The sequence below is a fragment of the Mytilus galloprovincialis genome, chromosome 1 (assembly GCF_965363235.1).
Source record: "Mytilus galloprovincialis chromosome 1, xbMytGall1.hap1.1, whole genome shotgun sequence".
Taxonomy (NCBI): Eukaryota; Metazoa; Mollusca; class Bivalvia; order Mytilida; family Mytilidae; genus Mytilus; species Mytilus galloprovincialis.
Window position 1 is genome coordinate 772,109 of NC_134838.1, and position 12,648 is coordinate 784,756.

A 12,648-nucleotide genomic window follows, 5' to 3' on the forward strand; every position below is an offset into this window, starting at 1 on the left:
AAAGGGCCCAAATAAGCATTATTCTTGGTTTTCGCACAATAACTTTAGTATAAGTAAATAGAAATCTATGAAATTTTGACACAAGGTTTATGACCACAAAAGGAAGGTTGGGATTGATTTTGGGGGTTTTGGTTCCAACAGTTTAGGAATTAAGGGCCAAAAAAGGGCCCAAATAAGCATTATTCTTGGTTTTCGCACAATAACTTTAGTATAAGTAAATAGAAATCTATGAAATTTAAACACAAGGTTTATGACCATAAAAGGAAGGTTGGGTTTGATTTTGGGAGTTTTGGTCCTAACAGGTTAGGAATAAGGGGCCCAAAGGGTCCAAAATTGAACTTTGTGTGATTTCATCAAAAATTGAATAATTGGTATTCTTTGATATGCCGAATCTAACTATGTATGTAGATTCTTAATTTTTGGTCCCGTTTTCAAATTGGTCTACATTAAGGTCCAAAGGGTCCAAAATTAAACTTAGTTTGATTTTAACAAAAATTGAATCCTTGGGGTTCTTTGATATGCTGAATTTAAAAATGTACTTAGATTTTTAATTATTGGCCTAGTTTTCAAGTTGGTCCAAATGGGGGTCCAAAATTAAACTTTGTTTGATTTCATCAAAAATTGAATAAATGGGTTCTTTGATATGCCAAATCTAACTGTGTATGTAGATTCTTAATTTTTGGTCCAGTTTTCAAATTGGTCTACATTAAGGTCCAAAGGGTCCAAAATTAAATTAAGTTTGATTTTAACAAAAATTAAATTCTTGGGCTTATTTGATATGCTTTATCTAAATATGTACTTTGATTTTTGATTATTGGCCCAGTTTTCAAGTTGGTCCAAATCAGGATTCCATATCAAGTATTGTGCAATAGCAAGAAATTTTCAATTGCACAGTATTGCACAATAGCAAGAAATATCTAATTGCACAATATTGTGCAATAGCAATTAATTTTCAATTGGAGTTATCTTTCTTTGTATAGAATAGTAGTTGATAATATATGTTGGAAATTTGCCAGACATGACTATGATGTCATTTTCTATTTTTATTTGCCAATAACTTTATGTAAATAACTTCATTGGAAATTTGCCAATATAAAATGTTGCTGATGAAGCTTTTTTTCCTTATCTTATCTAAAATGTTTTAGATAATGTATGTTGGAAATTTGCCAGACATGACTATGATGTCATTTTTTATTTTTATTTGCCAATAACTTTATGTAAATAACTTCATTGGAAATTTGCCAATATAAAATGTTACTGATGAAGTTTTTTTTATTGTTTTATACAATAAACAATGTATATTCACTTTTACTACCAACCAATCTTTACCATTCAGTGATAACAAGCACTTTATTTTACATTTTAATATTTTATGATGTATTTAAAAGAGTAGTTATTGTTGCAAACTCCATTAGAAATTTGAATTGATATCAGTTTTGGAAAAAGGGAAACGGGGATGTGAAAAAAGGGGGGGGGGGGGTTAAATTTTTCTCATTTCAGATTTCATAAATAAAAAGAAAATTTCTTCAAACATTTTTTTGAGAGGATTAATATTCAACAGCATAGTGAATTGCTCAAAGGCAAAAAAAAAACTTTTAAGTTCATTAGACCACATTCATTCTGTGTCAGAAACCTATGCTGTGTCAACTATTTAATTTTAGATTTAAATAAGAAGAAATCTTTAATTGATTTGTAAAATCTTGACATTTGTTTTGTGTAAAAAAAACCATGTAATGTCAAAAATTTGATCACAATCCAAATTCAGAGCTGTATCACGCTTGAATGTTTTGTCCATACTTGCCCCAACTGTTCAGGGTTCGACCTCTGCGGTCATATAAAGCTGCGCCCTGCGGAGCACCTGGTTTTTATGTTGTATAATTCTGACTTTCTAACATTTTTTTTTCTTTTTTTCAGACAGATCCTAGTTTCATAAATACATTACATGAAGCATACTTAAGCAGTCTGAAAGAGATGTCCAAATCGTAACACAAGCTTCATGCTTGACTGGTTTACCCCTTCAGGAAGATCAAGAGAAAAAAAATCAACAGACCATGAGAGAAAAATCATTGATGAAAAGAGCTTAGTCAGTTGTTTTATCTGATTGTTGTGAAATCATTCAATGTACAATCTCAGTTGTAACAGAATGCTGGTATTTGTATTGTTCAAGCAATAATTACAAAACAGTATTAGACATATATGTTATTTGTGTTTCAATGTGATATCTTATGATATTTTGTTATAAATACAATTGTTAGTATATGATGGTAAACATGTTATTTGTCATGTGAAAAAATTGTAAGAAATGTTTCATGCTAAGTATAAAAGCATATTATGAAGATCAACAAGAATAACAATGTTGACTTAAAATAGATATGACATTGTCATTACTTACAATACTACATCATAATGACAAATTATTGTATGTAATACATTTCACAAATCTTTTTGCATATATTTTAGAACATGTTTAATTTAGATTAAATACCTTATGTATAAGTTGCCATGTAATATTCTATTTTTAGCTTACTCCTGAAAATAATGGCTCTTGATACAAAGAATTATCAACAGCTGTAATTCATGTGATTACAGTGTAAGAAGTAATTTGCACCACAAATATAGTTAAAATAGTTTTGAACTAAAGGTATTTTGCCAAAATTTAATTCATTATTTTTGTGTTAGAGATGGTATAATAGCTGTGTAATTTGCTTTTATTTTACATGCCTTAGGTATGAGAAATATATATTGGCCACTTATATAACTGAATGATATGGTTGTGGTCTTTGATAGATTGTTACATTACAACATGTGTGAAACCATAGAAGATATATCATGCCTTGAGAAGTCATTGATAGTACTCCTAGGTTTTATATATGTAGTAATGAAACACTAGTTTGTGATATACATTCATGTCTCCTACTGCTTCATAGAAGTATAACTTACCATCAGTCATTTTCTGAGTACTAAAACTTTTACTGAATTGGTAGCTCAACTTTCATGATTGTATAAATAACTAATTTGTTTCACAAGTCTGAAAAAAGTAAATCTGATTAAATAGGGGAGATAACAACAAAAATTCTTCTGTTAGGGAAAGCATCAAATTATCTCCCTTAGGTACAATGATTTAAGGAGAGTTCATTTCTCTTATATGTTATAATCATGATCGAAGTGGCCTACATATCCTAATTTACCATCAAAAGTCATATTTTGACAATAAACTTATTGTGCATTCTAAGTGTATCTACAGTGTTACTACTACATTACTACAATAGTAGTGAAAATGCTATTTATATTTGCATATGTTTGAACATTTTTTCATTTAAACTAGTCCATGCTTAATGCCAAATTTGTATAGTTCTAAGAATCATTGTAAATATTACCTTTTTGTTTTGTGATAGGTAACAAGTGAATATTACTTTATTGGCAAGAATGTTTAAACATAAGTGATCGTGTCAAATTTTGCTTTAAAAGGTTGTGGCTTTCTCCATCAATAAGAACTGACTGCCGGGAGATAGCACAATAATATTAAAAGTTGGGCTAATTACCAATTAACTAATCAATCAAATTACTCTTTTCTCAAGTGCAATAAAATCTTGGGTCTATTTTGGCATTTGGTGTCTTATATTTGTATTATGGTATTAAACAGTGTCCTATGACCTGTACCTGCTTGTGCTATTCATACAATTTAAATATTTTTATTAAGCGTTATTCCTTGAGAATAAATGTGGGAGGTTAGGAAAGGAAGATTTATTTTTGGACAAAGGTCATGTCCATTTAATGAATGCAAAACTTATTAAGAAAGTATATTCTACTGTATGGGCTACTATAGTTGTTAAAGGTGACCTACTGTTGCTAATCTCTATATCATTTTGTCTCTGGTGGTGAATTGTGTCTCATTCCACATCTTCTTATTTTCATATTGTATCAGTTTTTGAATTATGTTGACTTGAAAATTATCTCTGGTTGACTGCATTTCAAATTTACTAATATAGATAACCCTTCTCATATATGAACTTTAACCTGTGTATTCATTAGATAATTGTGCATTTTATTTTTACTGTGACCAAGCTTTTTAACACAACATATGTTTTGTTATTTTTTATTGAATCTGAATATAAGGTAAAAGATTTAAAACTATTTTTACAAAAAATCTAATGAAAAAAATGGTATAGTATTAAGGTTTTTTTTATGAAAAGAGCCCCTGTATTTTTGTGTCAGTTTAGAGATTAGAGTTCGAACAAATATTGACATCATTGATAACATTCTCACATCACAAAATTTTCATTTTAAAATAAATTCAGTCATCACAGAGTTAAAAATTTACTAAGAATTAACTTACATTGTTTGAATACCACATATTCTGTTATGCAGGAAGCCAGTTTGTACATTTATATGTGTGATGTACAAAGTTAAAATTAGACATGATGAAGTATAGGGGTTCACTGAAGGGATTATTAGTGATATGCCTTTTTCTTAACAATAATTTGATTGTTGTCATTCCCTAGATCTCTGTATAACATTTCAATCATTACATACAAATACATATATGATAAGTGTGTATGTCAATATAGAGATGTGTGTATTTTACTTTTTATCATAAATTATTTAGTGTATTTTTTAAAAGGCATTAAATGCTAGTGTTATAAAAGGTGATGACAGTCAAAAATAGACAATAACATACAGATACATATATCTATTGCTTTGTTGTCATTTACAGAAATGATGAAGGGAAAATGTAAATTACACAAATCACATTACATTTTGGATATTCAATAGTGTTTTCAGTTATGTATTCTTCATATATGTTGATTTGTGTATATTATGATACTTTATGTATATGCTGATTTGTGTATATCATGCTTTATATATATTGATTTGTGATTATCATGCAGTGTTGTATAAGTTTGTGTTTAAAGTTATGTGTAATATCAATAGTTCTGTCTGTGTATTTACAGTTTATGTGTGCAAGGAAAATCATACATTTGAATTTCCTCTTCATAATTGATAATAACTGGCTTGTGGCCTTATTTCTTTTATAGTGTTTAATAACAAGACCATTTTAATTGGTATGACCTTAGCTTTCAAAAGCAACCGTTTTCAAAAACTGGAAATTGCCTCCCTAGATATAAAAAAAACTTCACTAGATTATTTACTGTAAATGCTGATATTAGATTTGTACAGTGACTTTTCTAGTTCATGTCTGTGTAAACCATATCCAATATCCCTGTGTGGACTTGTACCAGATATTGGTTACTATGGTAAATACAACATTATACACATTTTGAACAAGTTTGTCCTTCTGTTTTGTCCAATCAAAATCTTTCAAATGGTTTTGATAAACTGGGTTTCACTGTATGTGATGGTGATGGCAGCTTTACATTGTATCTGAGTAATATGACATGTCAGTGATTAACTCAATACTTCCTCAATTTGTCAGCAAAGAAATTTGGACAGTGTAACCAATTCATTGTTTTAAGTAATTCTGACATTGGAGTGATGCAAGGGCAGAGATGATTTGACAAGATTTGTTGGGTATTAATTGTAACAAATATCAGTGGCGGATGCATATATTTTCATAAGTAAGGGCCCATTGACTGCCTAAGAGGGGACCCCTGGTCATGCTTCAGTGATTCCCTATCTAATTAACCAATTTTTTTCCAAGAAAAGAGGGACCCTCTCTAAATCTGCCTCTGCATATTCACATAGAGCTTAGAAGAGGCAGAACACATGGAGTATGGTTGTTTTCAAAACTAGTCCATATTAAATGTGTTGTGATATTGTATGAAACAGTGTGTGGCCTGTGAATTTAGTAAATGTCTTGTTGAGTGAAATAATGTGTTTAAGGATGTACACCTCTGAGGAGCCAAACATTTCTAGAATTAAACATTTTTTCTGAACCTGATTTTTGAGTGTATAAGACTGTTACAAAATAATTGTTGAAGAAAAAATCATAGGGTGGTGCACTTGCCTTTTTTGCTATGGCCCTTTGAAAATGCCCAATTTTGATGATTTTCCCTTTTTTCATAGATTTTTACCTATTTTTGGGCTATTATCATAAAAAAAATCACAGTTCCACAATTTAAACTTTTTTTCATACTTTCTATAAAGATGAAGTGGGCCTATCTGAATAAATTTTACTTAAAAAACTATAGGTAGGTGTTAATATAAGAAAGTTTTATCATATTTTGACGCTTTTTTTGTAAAATTTACCATGCTGTCAATTTTGTATTTTTGTTATTTTTCTCAGTTTTAAGAACAAAATGCATATTATTTTAACTTTTTTTGTTATAATTGATCGAAAAAATAAACATCTTAGAAATTTGAAAAGACTTAAATAATATGGGTTGTACATGATTCTTGTAAAATCATTTTTTGTATCCCTAACCCATTTTCTCAAAATTGATTGGTCGTAAAATTTGAAAACTGGATTACTCAAAAACCGTTCCTTGTAAATACACAATATTTTCATGTTTGATTACAATATTTTTAAAATTCATTGATATTTTCCACTTGTATCACATGTTTTGGAAATAATTCAAGAACGAGATTTCTACGAGACTTAACGAGACTAAAAAGTCAGAAGAATACATCCTTAATGTCTTGTTGAGTGAAATAATGTGTGTAAGTGTCTTGTTGAGTGAAATTATGTGTGTAAGTGTCTTGTTGAGTGAAATAATGTGTGTAAGTGTCTTGTTGAGTGAAATAATGTGTGTAAGTGTCTTGTTGAGTGGAATAATGTGAGTAAGTGTCTTGTTGAGTGAAATTATGTGTGTAAGTGTCTTGTTGAGTGAAATAATGTGTGTAAGTGTCTTGTTGAGTGAAATAATGTGTGTAAGTGTCTTGTTGAGTGAAATAATGTGAGTAAGTGTCTTGTTGAGTGAAATTATGTGTGTAAGTGTCTTGTTGAGTGAAATAATGTGTGTAAGTGTCTTGTTGAATTGAAAGTATTTTTAGATGAATGATTGCAGTGCAGAAGTCCCTCTCTAACTGTATATCTTGCACACAAACCTTTTCTTAATCTTTCTCCATGTACCTAGGGAGGGACTACTGTTAATACATTATGTTGTTACTTATAATAGATTTTCAAACCTACCTGCAGAACATTGATAAACTTGTGGGGTACAAACGTTTGTTACAGAAATAACTGATTATTCTTTGTGGTCAGTTTGCCTTATAGATACCCCTCTACTCAATGTAAGTCTGCAGATAAGTTTGAAACAGCTATTTTGATGAAATAACTTGCAATTTAGGAGTTTGATATCTTAAATTCATGTTTTAAGAGAAATATTTAAAGTCTGTAAGAATTTATAAGTTATAACTAACTTTCTTAATGACCACAAACTCCTACATTGTATCAATTGATGATTATTCTGGGATGACATTGAATGAGGTTTGACAGATCAAGTGGACACTGTGTTAATAACATTCAGACCTGTGACAAGTTATACCCATCAAATAGACTAACCAATTTATTTGATAAAATTGAGAATGGAAATGGGGAATGTGTCAAAGAGACAACAACCCGCCCAAATAAAAAACAACAGCAGAGGGTCACCAACAGGTCTTCAATGTAGCGAGAAATTCCCGCACCCGGAGGCGTCCTTCAGCTGGCCCCTAAACAAATATATATTAGTCCAGTGATAATGAACGCCATACTAATTTCCAAATTGTACACAAGAAACTAAAATTAAAATAATACAAGACTAACAAAGGCCAGAGGCTCATATTAAAGGACAGAATTGTTATTGGTCAAAAGTATTAGTAACACTAATTTAAATGTTTGAAGAAAGCCATTTTTTCTTAATGGTCATGTGATCTGATACAATTATTTTTTTAATATTCTTTAAGTGTTAAGATCTTGAAATGTTTGTAAAGAAGACAAGCAGGTTAACAAGTTATTAAATAGACAATGTTTGAACAAAAAACATTATATGCAAAATGTTTAAATTAATCAAATTATACGTATAATGCCTATAACAAAGGAAGATATTGCCAAAGACATAGTGACAAACATCAATACTATTGATATTGATAATGTCAGACAATTATTTAATATTAAGAACTTGAATTATCCCCCTTTGTTTTCTATCCATTCATTTCAAGTTCTTTGTTTTTGTAATTTCCCCGGTATAGTGCAATCTATAACAATGCAATATACCTTTTGATAAAAGCCATACCTATGGTGCTCAATTTTATATATTTAAACACTGTACATCAAACATTATTTGGAGTTGTTTCCAGCTTGATTAAACTGTGAAAAAATAGGTTATAGAAGATTAAGGAAAAACGTTTGTAGCAAAATTATCAGCTTATTGACATAAAAGAGGAATGAAAGATACCAGATCTAGAGGGACAGTCAATCCCTCATTATGTTTTACATTATAACATTATAATTTGTAAGATTTACCACCATCCAGTTTTATATTAATCATGTTTAATGTACAGTGTTTGTAAGAGATGATATGTTTCTTTTAACTTATTTGAACATATAAAAAAAATTAAGATTAAAAATGCTAAATAGAGAGATTTTAGGCTTAAATTAAAATATTTCAGTGTGAGAAAAGAAACATGGCATACTCTTTCATACAATGACAACTTACATATATAGCAACATTTCTTACTCCCTCTAAAAAAATTTTGTCTCAAAAGTGTGGTTAAATCTCCCATTTACTTTTATTTTTAAAGATTAATTGATAGTCATGCAAATAAATCTGAAGTAGGTTCTACAAAAATTAAAAATCGAAAATAATCCTCATAGGGAGGTTACTATATTGATGGTTATTGAAAGTTGCTACCTATGAAAGTTGTTGTATGTATGTTGTTTTTATTAATTTATGTTTATATGACCAGACTGCTTTTGATCATTAATGAATAATAATGAAATGGTCTTCACATCATGAACATAATTGTGTTTAAATCTTTGTTAATTGTTTTCTGAATTTCAGTAAATAAGGCAATTGTTTGTTTGGTTTACAGTCTTAAGAGACCTTAAATATTTGTTTATCTCTTTATCTGTATTCTTATTTCTTGTTCCTAGCAATTGAAGTGAAAATGAACAAAGATTTAAAGAAAATCATCTAATGTGGATAGGGATTGAAAAAGTTGATTCTATATTTGTTAAGGGTAAATACATTAGATAATGAGCAGTTTCACTGAATAAATGATATATATATTAAGTTTGGAAATAAAAAAACTTAAAAACATGTTAGGAACTGCATAATGATATTTCTATTTTCAGAACAGCTACTGAGTTAAACAACGTTTTTATAAACTGTTTTGATTATTTTGAAAGCAGTTTGGTCATTGTTTGTTATGATACTTGTCATGCTAATAAGATCTTGTTGTGGAGTTAACCTTCACATGTGTGTTCAGTACACACAGGCTCAAAGAAATCAACAGCCCTCTTGAAGAGTAAATGATAAAAAAAAGAAAAAGAAGTGAAAAATAAAACAGAAAAAGAACTGTTCCATAAAGTTGATATAAAAAGAAGATCCAGGAATTAATACTGAAATTTAAATCCCATGAGGTGCTTTTGTATCTAAAAAAAACATTAATGGTGATATATGGGAAGAAATTAGTGTAATCTATTATATTTTGATTAGAAAAAAAGGTGCTTTTAGATCGGCACACTAATTTCATTCTATAGGAAGAAAATCTGAAAATCAAACTTCATATTTAAATTTATGTTGGAGACTTGATATAGTTGTGAATATGTGATTAGAATTGTACCTTTTTAAAGAGAAAACAGAATTGTTTTTATGTATGTCCAACTGTGTTATTCTTAAAATGAAGGGCAGGAAAAATATTTTGAATACAAATAAATTTTGTCTTTAATAGTTGACTAAATTTGAAACTTAAAATTACATGAAAGATTACAATATAATGGGAATTTGTTATTGTTTGTTACATCACGCTATAGCTTTTTGCACTGCAACTATGTTGAGCAACCAATAATTTATTATTTTGTTTGCCTAAAGAACTTCCCCGAATGATTCTGTAAACCTGCCTAATTTGCTGATGTTGGCAATATTTTAGACGAATATGTCTATTCATTAATTTCAAAGAGGTAGATAATGCAGTTCTTTGTTAACTTTCTTGAAAGTTTCTAATTGAAATTCCTATTGATGCAAAAAAATTAAAAATTATTTCAAAAAAATAAAATTTTATAAAATAAAAAATTGATATGCATTACATTTTGGCTGTACCCCTTTTATAACTGGGAAGACATAAAGGTGAAAGAAGTAAATATGTTAATACTAGATCTATAAAGCAGTATCATTTATGGTTATAAAGAAAAATAGTGCTGTTACTTTATCATCAATGTTAAAGAGTTTGTGCTAGTGACATTATTTTACTGAGAAATGTAATGAAGTCATGATATTGAAGGTTTTGAAATAAAGGCTGCTTTATGGTACAAGAGGACTTTGATAATTATAGTGTTTACTTAAATAAGATAATTTGTGAATTATGGATAAGCATTGTCAAAAGTTCAGGACTATTGGACAACACCTGGTGAAAACAAGATCTCAGACGTACAAGAGATTGTTTATTTTGTTTTTATTTTTTATACATTTGTTTGTTATAGTAGGTTTACCAACATTATGTTGTATTATTTGTTTTTCGTTATTATTAAATGTCAATTAATAATGGGCAGAGGACATAAAAAAATTACTTTACACTACACTCAATTTAAGAAGAAAATGTAAAATAATTTGAATCCTGAATCAACCTGTAAAAACATATTTATTTTAATTTACATATTTTATTTTATGTTGTACAAGTTATGATTTAGCCATATCAATAAATTATTAAATTCTCAATGCTCAATCATTTCTGGAATGGCTGGCCTCAAGGCATAATAATTTTAAAATATCTTCACACATTATATATAATTAGTATTAGAAATAGTGTTTTGGAAATAATTAGACTGCTTTTTAGACTGATAATTAGTAGTAAGAAATTCCTGATGGTTATTGTTACAGAGATTTCTATAGAAAGTTAATGACAGGGTATGTGTTTGAATCATAACTCATTGGTATATTGCTGTATTTTCAGAAGCAAATATTTTGTATCTCTCATATGTTTCAATTTTTTCTCGACAAATGGTGCTGTGATTTTCATGGATTTCTCAAAGAGGCTAAAACAATTATTTATCAAGCCTAAATGACTATTTATAAAGCATCATGTGACTTTGTAAAAAAAGCATCATGCGATTTGGTATATATGACAGTCAGTGTTGTCACATGACATTCAGTGATACTCAATTTCTGAACCTGCCAAGTGTCAATTAGTATACAAATAGTAATGTAGTAGAAATATGAAAAATCCCCCACTCTAGTCATCTAAAAAAGAGAATCCAATCTTTTAATGGACTTTATACTCGAGGATTATGAAAAAGAATAAGTAAAGTTTTTATTTTAATTGTATGAGATGTTTTTGTCCCCATTGTTAGACTGGTGATTGGGTGATTCAGAAGATAATTACAAATACAGTAATTACACTTTGACTCTTTTATATAGTCTAAAGTGTCTCCTTAGAACTATTTTTCTGCTTTAAACAACAGTGGTAGTTAAGTCTAAACATTACTTTTTTTTGTTTAGAAATTCAAATAATTATATATATATTTATCATTATTTCTTTATATGAGCTGCATCCTATACATATCCATCTTATTCAAATAAAGAACAAGTACAGCTGTTCAAATATCAAAAATTGATTCAGAGAAAATGAACTTAAACCAAAGGAAATATCAATTATAAAAAAAAAAAAAAAAAAATAAATAATTGAAATTTTGTTGAAAAAACCTTTTGTCCAAGTCTGTAACTGTTTCAAAGTTAAGTTGATATCAGAAACCTATAAAACAGACCAAACATTCATCCTTTATTTCATAGTTCAATGTTCCAGAATCATTCAAAGTTGTATACATATACACACATTTGCATAAGGGGGTAAATTGTTTATCTGAATCGGCTCATAAATTAACAACCGGTGTTTGCTTTCTCATTGTAAGTAATTATATTATAATTATTTTTTTTTATATTAGAACAAGCTTTTTTTTTTATATTGATTTCTTGAAGTCATTTGGATACATTACTTTTGTTTCTATTTATCATATCTTTCTTCTTGCTTAATAAAACAATATATGAAGAAAAAAATGATAGTTAGAAAAGACAAAACACTGTCAAATTTTTGTATTTTAATTTGATTTACCTTCATTTCCTTCTTTTGTATTTTTTTTTAGTACCATCCGTGCATGTGGTATTGAATTAAAAAAAATGATACTGAATTTCCAAAAAGTACACATTTTATTTGACATCAATTTTCAGACAATTATCTATATAAAACACTTTTTTGCAGCTTTTTTGGTAAAGATTTTGTCTGAGTTATAGAATAGTTCAACATAAAAGAAATAATCTTAGATTCTTACAAACATATGCATGCGTTGTGAGAAAACTGGTATGGAAATTTGACAAAAGATATAAAACAGTTTTTACTAGGGCATAGGAATGCAGTTCAATATTGATTACATGTATTTATCTGAGTGAAAAGATATGTTTATCAAAAAAAAAGAATCATAAGCTATGCCTTTCTTTAATGAACATATGTGTGTGACCATCTCACAATGATCTTAATAAAGAAACAGAAAAATCA

The 12,648-nt window shown here is 28.7% G+C and overlaps 1 protein-coding gene across 2 annotated transcripts in view; it reads left to right on the top strand.

The window, feature by feature from the left end:
* LOC143062385 (uncharacterized) overlaps positions 1–12,648 on the top strand; it is a 97,355-nt gene extending 84,707 nt beyond the window's left edge. For both annotated transcript variants that reach the window (XM_076234099.1, XM_076234102.1), the window contains one exon: positions 1,915–12,648. In XM_076234099.1, coding sequence (XP_076090214.1) covers positions 1,915–1,986 — 72 coding nt within the window. In that variant the 3' untranslated portion in view covers positions 1,987–12,648. The remainder of the gene's footprint in view (positions 1–1,914) is intronic.